The sequence below is a fragment of the Poecilia mexicana genome, unplaced genomic scaffold, assembly GCF_051168715.1.
Source record: "Poecilia mexicana isolate PSO_F unplaced genomic scaffold, ASM5116871v1 scaffold_14, whole genome shotgun sequence".
Taxonomy (NCBI): Eukaryota; Metazoa; Chordata; class Actinopteri; order Cyprinodontiformes; family Poeciliidae; genus Poecilia; species Poecilia mexicana.
This window is the reverse complement of record NW_028263383.1, coordinates 27,460,992-27,473,708: the sequence shown is the minus strand read 5'-3', so window position 1 is coordinate 27,473,708 and position 12,717 is coordinate 27,460,992. Positions and strand designations below refer to the sequence as shown.

The following is a 12,717-nucleotide window of genomic DNA, read 5'->3' as shown; positions in this document are numbered from 1 at the left end:
TATGAATCTCACCTCAAGCTTTATTCCCAACTTAAGCATTGTTGTTCTTAACTTTATATTATTTAAATCTATTTTCCTGCATACATAGAAAATAGTTCCAAAGTCTTTAGTAGAGTTTAGTAATTGGTTGTATTTAAAAGTAGGTTTTATCAGGATAACTGGGAAATTGTTGATTTAGATATATTGTTTTTTTGTAAAATTCCTGGGAAGGACGTGGTGATTAAAACCAAAGAGTTTCCATAAGGTAGAATTTATTGATTATTCAATATTGTTAACATTATTGATAGTATGCATAGAGATAAAAGTAACTACAATTTCATAAAATCAACTTAATGATATACCAAACTATACACAGTTTTTCTTTTTTTTTTATGAATAGGCTGCCAGTGTTTATTTTGTAAATATTAATCTAGTCACACATTTTTGAGTAATTATTTATTTTTGATTGTTTTGTTTTGTTTTTTTATTGTGGCACCTCAAAATATATTCTTTCCAGGTCTGGCCAACCCTAAAAATGAACATTTTCTGTATTCTCTTTCACGGTCTGAAAAACAAATCAAGAATATGTTCAAAAGAACATAATTTGAAAATAAAGCAATTCTTTAATTATTTAATACTATTTATTATTATTATTATTATTATTATTATTATTATTATTATTATTGTTCACATTTCTTGTATATATTCATCTCTGCTCTACAGCAGAGATGTTAATGTAAGGTTTTGGTTTTTTCTCTGTGTCAAGTTAGGTTTCTGTCATTTTCAGCTGTCCTGTCTACCCCTTAATTGTCCCCTGCTGTCCCTCGTTTCCCCTGATTACCTTCCCTGTGTATTTATACCCACCTGTGTCTCTTGTTCCCTGTCAGGTCCTTGTCTGTGTCATTGTGTCTACCTCTTTAACCAGGCGCTACCAGTGTCTGAGCTCTTAGCCTTGCTGCTCACCTGAATTCTGTTCTCTTGGTTTGGATTTTCATTAAAAATCATCATTATTGCACTATACCTCACCTTATCCTGCATCCTCACTTCTTCAGTCACAAATCATGACGGACAAAAATTAGCCTACTGTAAACACAATCACATTTATGCAATGCTGTACAATTTACAAACATAAAAATTACATGTTTTATTTTGAAAATAAAATTAAAAAAAAAACAGTTCACAAGGTTTTAAATCAAAATGGTTGAAAAACGGCTATAAACAAATCTAGAAATGATCAGTAAATAAGTTGTGTAGGAATCAAAAAGTAAAACTGAGTGTCCAAAAGCGAACTGTTATCTCCAGCTGTCCTGCTTTTTAAAATATGTGAAAAATAATTAAAGATGGGAAACAAAATAAATCTGTGAAAGCTCTTCTCAGCAGGAAGGTTGGAGGGAAAAAGTCTTTGTCCTTTTTCTTTATCTTGATCTTATGCAACATCATCATAGTCTTCCTCATCTTCGCCAATATCGTCATAGTCCTCGGTGGAAGCAGTGGAGGCGTTGTCCCTCGCTTCGTTGCTCTGATGAGGAGGGAACTCCTCCTCATCCTCCACCTTCACATAGTCCGACTGCTGCTCCATGCTCTCCTCGTACTCATTCTCATCGGCCAGATTTTCATAGCTCTGACCTAAAGACAAATTACATTTCATATTTGGATCCAAAACGCAAAGAGGAGGGGGAAGAATCTCGGTTTCATCCTCCACTTTGACATAGTCCGGCAGTGGATCCACGCTCTCCTCGTAGTCATTCTCCTCAGCCAGGTTCTCGTAGCTCTGAGTGATTGAAACTCCAGAGTTTGTGTTTGGATGATTGCAGAGCAGATTTTCCTGCACCTTCACGCAGTTCAGCTTCGGGTCCAGGGCCTCCTCGTAGTCGTGGTCACTCTGGTCGTCATGCTCACATTCCTCGGCCAGGTTCTCATAGCTTTGGGCGTCTGAAACAATAAACTTTCTTTTTAGGTAGTTTCTTATCACATGTGGAGAATTACAGAACACAAATCAACTTGGTTAGTTGATGTGTTATCTAAAGGTGACCAGCAGATTGTTTTAATAGTGACTTATAATGCTTCCTTGAACAGGTTTGGATCGATCTATGGGTTAAACAAAACATGTTCATTACATTTGTTGCACAAAATCATTCTTAGATGATGAGATTTTAATCTGCTCAGTTCTGCCTACTTTGAGCTGCTGCCTCCTCAACTCAATGTCTACACTTGCAAGAGAAAATGACTGAAAACAGATGTGCAATTGTACAACCGTACATCTTTGAAAAACAGAAGTGTTGCCTCCTGCACATCCAACAAGAATGCGGCAAGTGGCTTCTGGATGGTAAGTCAACAACAAAACACTTATCTTTTCCAGCAGCCATTGTACAGCGCCTATAGCGGTAAAACCAGCTGAATAAACATGCTGGAGCTTAGCTTGGGCTGCTAGATTATATATTTTTATTAATATATTAGAGACAAATGTGTGGCTGTAAGCAATAACAAATCATAGTGTTTATAAGTTCTTCTCATTCTTTAAACTCAGAGAATCCAGGAATGTAAATAAACTCTACATGTCTCATAATCTCATTTGAGTCTTTATGTCACATTCAAGCTTCCAGGAGAGTTGAGAACATAAATTGAAAGTTAATTTATTACAGATTACATTAAAGTTTTTTTTCTAGGTTTTAAATTAACAAACATATTCATATAAGAATTACTCTGAAAGTATCTGCAGTGTTCAATTCAACATCTTTTAATTCACTTTGTTCTGTTCATTTTAGTCAACCTCACTGAAGCCCAGAAAATAAGCACAAAACTCTGATTTATAATGTCACTCACATTTGGGATTTTCAAATAACTGACATGGCTGTGTGGCTTGAATTAAAAGGAACTTGGCTTCAGAAGGCTTGACTGAAAGCGAATATGTGGCTTTCTCCTTCTGCATGGGATTCAAAGTTTATTGTCAAATAGGTCACCTGTCATATAGCGCCACTTTCTTTTTTCAGTTCCTGCAAACAGTTTGTGCCACCGTCCAATTTCTGTCCATAAAATGTACTGGTAGGAAAATGAGCTTTACCTGCTGTGAGAAACTGTGTCCGAGGGGGAAGAGGAGGTGTGTCAGTGACAGGTTGTGTCAGCTGATATTTGTTGCTCCTGAAAAGTTTTGAGAACAAAGAAATATTCAAGTTAATTTCTTTGAACTAACATTCTGAAAGAATGGTGCATTAGATGAGTGGAAAGCATGAAAATACAGTCACTATCCATGGGCTTTATCAGAAAAGCTGATGAAATAATCATGAACAATAAGTATGTTGTATTTGCATTAGAAGTTTGAATAGTTTTGCTTAAGAACTAAAGCAGAACTCTTTTTGATAAGTTGGAGAAGTAGTAGCCTCGTTGCCAACGCAAACCACAAAAACAATGTAGCATTTGCACAACTAGATATTTATGGCAGCTGCAGTGAAAAGCTCGAGCTTCCAGTGTTTTGTAGGGTGCCTCATTAAAATCTATTTGTAAAGATGTTTCTTCCGTATTTAGATGCATAACATTTAGAGACCCATCTTTAACTTCTTGCAATGCTAAGTGTAGTTAACATGGTCTCATCCATTGACCAGTCCTTGTGCTTTTTCAGTTTGTACTTGGTGTGCAAAAACTTCCATTTGAATTCATGGCACATAGGACTTTCCAGTTTTGTAATGTTTCCTAACCACAATGTGTTTATTGGGATTTTATATGATAAGCCAACTTCAACTAACTAGAAGAAAAAATAATCCACATTGTTTCAAAAATGTTTACAAAAAAAAGTCTGGAAAATGTGCCATACATATGTTTTCAACTCCCCTTAATATTAGTTCCTAAATTAACAAGAATGAACAAAATGTGAATATAAATGAGTTCTCTCTAGTAATTAAAATAAACTAGAGGTCATGAACAAACATCGAAAAACTAAAAATTCTGAATGGGGTCATAACTCATCTTGTGGCTTGGTTACTGTTTATTTGTTGTTGCGCTTTGCTAAAATAGCCTCAAGTTTCCCATCAACTCCTACAGACATGTTGTGTTGCTTAAGCTGCTGGTTCAATGGTTTACTTCAGAGGAGAATAAAACTCTGTTGCGTCAGAGCCTCACACACATCATTCCACCTAATACAGAATCATGTTGAGATTTGTCACCTGCCTGAAAAAATTGTAAATTTTCAGCAGTAAATAAATATTTTACTTGATCCAAATAACCCACATTATCAAGACAGGAAGATAATTTTTTAGCATTTTCATTGGAAAAATATTGTAGATCAACGTGTTTAAGTGTTTGTTTCAGTTTCTGCTTATGGAAAACTTTTAGTTATGTCTTGTTCTGATCCTGTCTGATCCTTACACTGATACTTTAAAAAAGCTGTTCCTGTTTTTAGGATGCCTCAAATCAGGATGTGATTTTGCTATTCAGAGAAACTAAGATCACACGTATGAGAAGACATTACTCGATTTTGACGTTAGGTCTTTCCTGGAGCTGTAAAATTCGGTGTTTGCCTCCTGGAAGAAAGAAGGAAAAATTATTTCAAGTTATTTGATGCTGTACAAATGTAAACAAATAACATTAATACAATACATATCATGGTAGCAGACTGGAAGAGGCTGATATGTGTTATCTTCTCAAAAGTCCAAACATTAATCATCAAAATACAGATTAGTACAACCACTACTATTTTAGTTATAAAGCACTTTTAAACAACATCTGCAACAAAATGCTGTAGCAATAAATAAATACACATTCAAAATATGGAAAGGACAAAAGTCGACAATAGAAACAATAAAACACTAAAACCGAAGTAAGTGGAAAAGCCTCAGTATGTGTTAAAGAGCTTAAAAGGGACAAAAACACAATAAACACAAATTAAATGTTACACTGGAATAATAAGCGTTGTTTAATCAAACTCAAAGGTTTTCCTGTTTTCTTTTTTATTCATGAAACATTTAATATTTTTTCTCAAAATGTACTAATATTATTCATAAAGCAGAGTCTTTTGTTGCATTTGTTTGCTCTGGGTTCGTTTCTCCAAAGCCTGGCTTTGCTGCTACTGCAGCAACGCCACAGGGATCATTAAAGTTTCATCTGAGCCGATCAAATCCACAGGGTGCTCTAATAATAGCATTTCATACAATTATAATAGGTTCTCTATGGAGTTGAAGACCTCAGAAGTATTTGTGACAGTAGTAATGATGTTTGGTTTTCCTTTTCCTGTTCAGGACTCTCATGTGTGACAGAAAAAGAGCAAGTTCTGGGTTTTCAGGTTAACTAAACACCCAGAGGCTGTTTTGAGTAAAGAGGAAACTTTGCCCACTTCTTATTTTAAGGCCTTTATTTACCAGTAAATGGACAGGAAACCAGGAGGAGAGAGAACTCACTCCAACCAACTGAGCCACCAGACTTTGTTCACTTCTTCCTGATTTTTTTCTGAAGCGGATTTTACGGCTTTACTACCAGCCTTGTCAAAGTCATGGAAACAGTTTATAACATTCTAACATGCTAAAAATGTTCAGGTTTTCTCATCTGTGATTGGTCTCAGAAGAAACATGCTTATGTTACAGATGGAAACAAATTTGTTGGAAATTCTGGTAAGAATGTTTAGAGCTAATTTAAGAAATTCATCTTTTATTGTAGTCGCACTTTACAGCAAAAACACAAAATCTTACTGAAGAACTTTTGGTCTAGTTTCTACTATATCTTCATACACTTCAAATAAGACCAAAACTAACTTAGAAGTAACTTTTCATCGAGATGTAAGAGCTTGTTTTAAGTCAATAATCCTTTAATATTGATTAAAAAGTTCTAACAAAATTGTCAGATTATTTCACTAATAAGACATTTTTCCCATGTTGTAAATGAAATAATTAAAACAAAAATGTAGTTTTATAAACTAAATTATAAGTTATTTGAAGTGAACTACGATATTTGCAGTAGAATCTGGACAAAAATACTTGGTAAGATTTTGTATCCAGATTAGCAATAAATTGCTTTATCAAAATAAAATATCAGTTTGAGATCATTTTTTAGTTTTCTAGCAGATGCCTTCAAATTGTCTTTTAAAATATCCTCCTATTCTGAAATGTTAACATTCTTCTCATGAGGTTTGTGTGGAAAGAGAAACAGGCCCACATCCCCACACGTCCTCCACCATACTTTAGACACCATGTTCATCCTCTTTTATGATTTGTTGATTGGAAAAAGTCAAACATAGAGAAAGAATATTTATATTGGAAAATTTATTAAAAGTCAAGAACATAAAGGAGAAACAACGTAGGTGTTTGGACTTCCATCTGTTTCTCTTGTTTTAATCCTTTCTATTTATTAATTTAGATCTCTTTTTATTTCTCTCTGTGTTTCACTTCCTCGTTTCATTATTATTTAAGTTCATTATCACTAGAACCAGGTTCCACAGAAGCTGATTTTTGCTAAAAAAAAATATATATATATAATTGTTTGCTAAAACGGTTTAGTAGTGAAAAACTAACAATTTATGGTAGCCTTTTGATGTTTTTTCAGCTCGTCTCTTATAACATTAACTTGTTTTCTGGGATCATAAAAAATATTTGGATGCACTATTTCTAATTTTACTTGTTCAACACATTCAGATTTGTAAGCAAAAAGTAAAAAAAAGAATGTGTAAAAATTATCAATCAAGAGTCAAGGGCTTTCAATTTAGACATAAAGTCAATTTAAACAAAAAAAATGACTCAATGAACTCATTGCTTATTAAAGCTGATATCAAAGCAAATAAAAAGAAGCATTCTTCTAATCAGTGCTTTTAGCCTTAATAAGAGCATCGGGAAGAAAACTGTGGCTGCATTATTAGATGGGATGGCTTAATTTTTATCTGAAATAAACATCACCGAGTTTATAAGCCAAAAGCATCAAAATGAAAATAGAAGCAAAAGTGTCAACACAAACACAGAAACATTCAAAAAAGCCTTATTTTGATTTTTTTGATTTTTATTTTTTTAAAGACTTGTAGGGAAAGAATGTAGGGAAATGAGGATGGATCATATTTTTATTATTTATTTTGTCTGTTTGCACAAGAAATAAAAAGAAGTTTAATCTGCTGAAGGCAAATCGAGGTGCAGCTGGACAATTTAATATATTTAATGATCTTATCTGATATTATAATAACTTTGTGAGGAAGTTATAAAGCAGAATGATGATTTTTGCTGTCCATCCTGCAGCTTTTTGACATGAAGTTGATTTTGCAAGCGGATGTGACAGTAATGATAAGAGGTTATGATGACACAATGTTTTAAGAATTTTATTTGCAAACACGTGATATTTTATTGAAAAACCCAAATCTGATATGCCAGGTATCAAGTTCTGGACTAATGCTACCTGATGGTGGCTCTTTCTACTGAACCTCTGTTTTCCTTTCAATTTCAGGCCAACTTTTGATACAAACTGTTAATTCTTCCCTGTTTTTTGGGGGGACCATTGGTATCACCAGTTCTGATTAAATTAATGCTCTAAAATTAGGATAAAGGATCATTTTGATCATGATGAATATAGTAAAACTTTAGTGTTTTATTGACAAAGGAAATATTTCAAATTATAAGCTAAAAATATAATTTTCATCTGATCACTGCAAACAGATCTAAATATTATGAAAAACTATATCCGCAACACTGTTTACTGCTAAATCCATGCACTTATTTGATTACAATGTGTTATTTTTACTATTTATATCTTCACATTATGCAGGTTACTTCTTTCAATATTTTTTCTAAATGTACTTTTTTACTATTTTAATCCCTATTTTTGCACATTTTGGTCACAGAAACACACTCTGTCTGGTAAATAACATAGATAAAACTATCTGCAGCTCCCATAAGCAGAAAAGTGATATATTTTTTAAAATACGACTGAAGTAGAAGAGTGAGAACAGAGCCTGAGCTCTGGTCAAACCCGGTCATATAAAGATGCATATCTGTTGAACTCTGGATTTACTTTTAGTTTGCAATGTGTGAAATTTTGCTTTGCAAAACTGCAACAACTGAAACCAAAACTGTTCCTTATAAATTAAGCTCGCCATTAAAGAAGCAGAACAAAGGAGGTCAGACCATGAGTGAAGTCAAGTTAGAGTTACTCAGTAAACCCAAAACTCCAAACTTGCTTCATAATAAGATGTAACAAAAACTAAACAAGAATGAAACCACTGAAATATTTTGTAACAATTATGTAATAATTGGTTGTTGCACCATGGACATTAACAAAGAGGGAAAGAGATCTAAATGAGTTTAAATTTGGCGGCGTGAGAACAAAAACGTCTCTGGATTGAAAAAGTTGCAGAACTGAGTTTTAGATCCATAAATCAGACTGATCACAGTTGACGTTTACATATGAGGCCCACATGGGTGTGAGGATTTGTTTTTTTTTCTGTGTGTTTATTTAGGTTTCTGTGTTCTGTTGAGTCTCTGTGTTGTCCTGTCTGCCCCTTGACTGAGTCCTCCTGTTCCTTGTTTTCCCTGATTGTCTCCCTGTGTATTTAAACCCACCTGTGTTCCTTGTTCTTTGTTGGGTCCTCATTTTGTCCACCATCTAGTCTGTCTCCTGTCTATTGTCATACCGGTTGCTACCAGTATGTTGCTCGCCTGTGCTGCCTGGATTAAGTACCAGTAAAAATGCCAATGTTGAATTAACACCCAAAAGTGTCTATATGTGTCCAAGTCAGCAGGTGTTAAAGTAACACTTTTGAAAGTGTTAAAAGATTGACACCCATTTTTTTGTTAAATTAACTTTGGTCTATAATACTGAAATGGGTTTAAGAAAAGCTAAACTTTCCATTTCTGTGTATTGTTTTGAATATTTTCTACTGGATTTGATTGATATCGACACCTTGTGGGTCAATTATTTACTTTTTTAACACTACATTATGTTTTGTGATCAACACTACACTGGTGTTACTTTTAATATATTTTAACACCAGCACTGTTGTATATGCTAATGTGACACTCTGTATTGTTCAATTTAACACCAGCTGACTTGGACACACATAGACACTTTTGGGTGTTAATTCAACACTGGCATTTTTACTGTGTACCAGAGTCAGAGCTGTTGCTGTTACTCCTCTGTGCTGCCTGGATTGTTTGGTTTATTCATTATTAAATCATCATTCTGGTTTCACTGTGTCTGCCTCACCACCTCCATAACCACAAATCAAGACAATGGGTAAGAAATGTCCAGTCCAGGTAACATTCATATGGGACCCACATAAAGCTGAGCAACTAATCTGGAACATTTATTTTCTGAAGTCAGAGTTTGTGCGTCTAAAACAGAATTTATGTAAATTCGGAAGAGACACAACGAGCTCTTATCACAGATATTGTTTATTGCCACTACTTGTTATGTTTTGTGGTTTTTAACATAAAACCAGAACACAGAGAGGAGTTTAATTACTGAATGTATCTTTGATAAGTGGATATAGGACAGCAATAGAAAATTTAATTCCTCTAGTAAGACTTTATAACTGGAATGCCCTGCTTGTATTTATGCTGTTTTTACTCATTTTAAATAACGTTTCAGTAGCACATCATTTTGCCCTTAATGTACAGTATTTATTTTTTATTCTGTTTTCATGGATCTTTTTTTTTTTTTGCACCTTTGGGCTTTGATTACCTGTCACCTTGCTGCTGCTGGGATTGCATTTTCCCTTTTTGGGACAATTAAGGAATTATATAGGATTAAGATGGCATTATCTAGGATTAAAATGTGATTACTAGTCAATATTTCCAATTGTCGTGCAAGAAACAACCACCTTTTTTTATTTGGCTGGATTAAAAAAAGATACACATTGCTGAGATGTTTGTTCTATTTTCCTGTTGATATTCTGGATACAATGACACCATATATGTCAGAAAGCCAAAAGTGTTTCAAACACTTTTGTCTGAAAAATTCTAATATTTTGAGGGAACGACAGAAAATAGATAAAAATAATATATCTCAGCTTACCTTTTCTGGAAATACACTTGTTGATGAGGATGAAGATGAGGCTGATCACCAGCGACACAAAAACCATCCCCAGTATCACCAGCACCCAGATGTATTTGCGTAAAAGAGCCATGGAATCTCTGCCGAACACCACAAACCATCAAAAACAATAAAAAATTATACAAACGACACTCTTAGTTCAACTGGTTTTCATCTGTTGCTTTTCAGTATACAAGGCTGTGGATCGGAAAGACAACCATTCACCACTTCCTCTTTTTCAGCGTTGACTAAGTGTTAAAGTTATTTTGGTGTCAGCATCTGAATTGAGAGTCTCAAACAAGCCTCCTGACAGCCTCTAGGGACTGTTTTCGTGAGGAAGTCCGCCTCATGCACTGCCAGCAAAAAAGAAAGAAAAGTGTTAACATATTTTTTTAGCTGGTTGAGCTGTAAGAGTTTGTATTTTAACATGAAAACAGGAGGCAGTTTTTAATTTAACGGTTGATTCCATCTGGAAACATGTTTCCGCTTAATGTTTCCATGAAAATGCTATTTTTTTTTCCTCATTTATCTTTCCTCCCCACATTTTCTGTTCTCAGCAACTTCCTGATCGCTTCCAAGAACACATACTGCTTGTTCACAATTAAGGAGACATATTTAGACTTCTCTATATCAGCTCCAGCCTTTTGTGAAAACAACTGTTATTTTTCTCAAATAGAACTTAGGCAAGTCTACTATTAGGCTGACATAACATGTTAAAGTTTTAGCTGAAAAATCCCCCCAAAATACAATAATGTGTCCTACCTTTTGAGCAAATAGCTGATAGATCTGAGGCTGGGTCAGAACCAGGCGTCAGGCTCAGACAACTGAAGATGAAAGTGGGTGGCATATTATGGCAACAGTCATCATGTGCAGAAATTTTGCATAGCAGCTTCTCATTTTCTCCGTTACAGTGAAGAAACCTGCAGGTTGAGACTCTTCCATGCTCCGCTGACCCCAGCTTGTGGGGGTTGCATGTGACAGAGTCACAGAAGTGCAAAATATCTGTACAGAGGGCTTCAAGCATCTTTGTACTTAAACATAAAAATTTCCAAATATATGCATGGATATGTTTCCAACTAAGAGAGCCGAAATGTTTAAACCAGGGAGGAAAAAGTCATGCACATCTGAGCCATTTGAAGTTTCAGTTCCTCTGGTAACACATTTATCTGTGGCCCATGTAACACCACTTTATCAGGATCAGATTAAACAGTACTTTGCACATATTTACTATAAATCACATTTCAGATTATCACACAGTTGCATGTATTTTTGATGAATAAACCTGATTTTTATTCAAGGTGAGCAGCCAGATCATATGTCACTATCAGTGACATATTATAAGTCGCATTATTATTGAGACACATGCAAAAAGCTCTGCAACCAGCTTTGTTTAGTTGAAAACTGTAAACTACTAGTATCCAAACTTTTTGCCATAAGGTGCCAAAATTGTTATGTGGAATGCACTTGGAGGCACAAATTGTATTTGTTTTTTTTGTTTTTGTTTTGTTTTTTTCAATACAAAGTTAAAAATAACTTTCAGTGCCTCTCTTTTTTATTTATAACTTTTTAATACTAAACTAAACTTGCCTTATTGAAACTAACAAATTGGCCAGATTTTTGTTGAAAGGAGCCAATTATTTTAACAGAGACCAATGAGTTCCTTATTTTTGGGAAAGTTTTATTTGTTTTTTTTGTCGTTGTTGTTTTAGTTTTTTGTTGTTGTTGTTGTTGTTGTTTTGTTTTTTTTTGATGGGTGGAATGTTAATTAATGAGCAATAATTTGAGTTGTGGGTCTAATATATTTTTTTTTATTTTAGGAAAAATTCCATCAAAATTTTCAAACACCTCTGCTTGCAGGCCAGATTTGTTGCCTTCCAGTATTGTGGTTAGCAGCCACAAAACAAATGGTCTGCAGGCCACACTTTGGACACCACAAATTTGTAACTTCAAATTCAGAAGTTTACATAAATTTGTCAATATCTGGGATATCTGGGTCATATGTCTTGGGTTTCCTTCCACAAATGTTTGAAAGAGTAACTGACACATTTAAAAAAGAGTCACACCTGTAAATGTATTTTAATATCACACCTGGAGTTCACTGCTTTCTGGTTTAAAACAATGGGAAAGTTAAAAGAAATCAAGATACCAGGAAGAGGAGTGACAGGCCCCATTGAACCATGTAGATTTACACAAATATAAAAATAGTCACACAATAAGAAATTTAAAAAACTTATGACACATTGGTTTTCAGCATTGAATTGAGGGCAAAACTAATCTTAGAAAATAAAATTACAAAAAATGCTGTAATAACCCATTACAACAACAGCAGCAGCAACAACAACAACAATAACAATAATAATAATATTAATAATAATAATTCACACATCATAAACATTATTATTATTATTATTATTATTATTATTATTATTATTATTATTATTATTATTATTATTATTATTATTGAGATCAGCGTGAGGACAAAGTAGTTGGACAAAAAATTGCTTAGATTTTACAACTAAATGTAATTATGTGTTTTTATGGTTTATTTGAGAGGTGAAATTTTATACAATTTTTGATCCTCATTGATTGTACTGACCTATTTTGATTTCCAAATATTGTTAATTTTGACACAAACATTTGCAAAATTATTTTGAAATTAAAATGTTGTGCTTTATTAGAATATATTTTGATTTTGGACACATTTCCAAAGGCAACATGCCACTCACAACATGGGAGACGTATCATTTC

The 12,717-nt window shown here is 33.9% G+C and overlaps 1 protein-coding gene across 1 annotated transcript; it reads right to left on the bottom strand.

Moving 5' to 3' along the window:
• Window positions 1-234: 234 nt before the first annotated feature.
• On the bottom strand, window positions 235-11,051 carry scimp (SLP adaptor and CSK interacting membrane protein). Its single transcript, XM_014968164.2, has 5 exons — window positions 10,732-11,051; window positions 9,952-10,070; window positions 4,442-4,493; window positions 3,041-3,117; window positions 235-1,911 (listed from the first exon to the last, which is right to left on the bottom strand). The coding sequence occupies exons 2-5, from the start codon at window positions 10,061-10,063 to the stop codon at window positions 1,406-1,408; spliced, it is 747 nt and encodes a 248-aa protein (XP_014823650.1). The 5' UTR covers window positions 10,064-10,070; window positions 10,732-11,051; the 3' UTR covers window positions 235-1,405.
• Between the last annotated feature and the right edge of the window lie 1,666 nt (window positions 11,052-12,717).

Excerpts from the sequence above, each read along its gene's own strand:
- scimp (XM_014968164.2), bottom strand. The coding sequence starts at position 10,063 with ATGGCTCTTTTACGCAAATACATCTGGGTGCTGGTGATACTGGGGATG. Across the intron at positions 4,494-9,951 it reads CAAGTGTATTTCCAGAAAAG|GAGGCAAACACCGAATTTTA; the intron begins GTAAGCTGAGAT and ends TCTTTCTTCCAG. Across the intron at positions 3,118-4,441 it reads AGACCTAACGTCAAAATCGA|GAGCAACAAATATCAGCTGA; the intron begins GTAATGTCTTCT and ends AAAACTTTTCAG.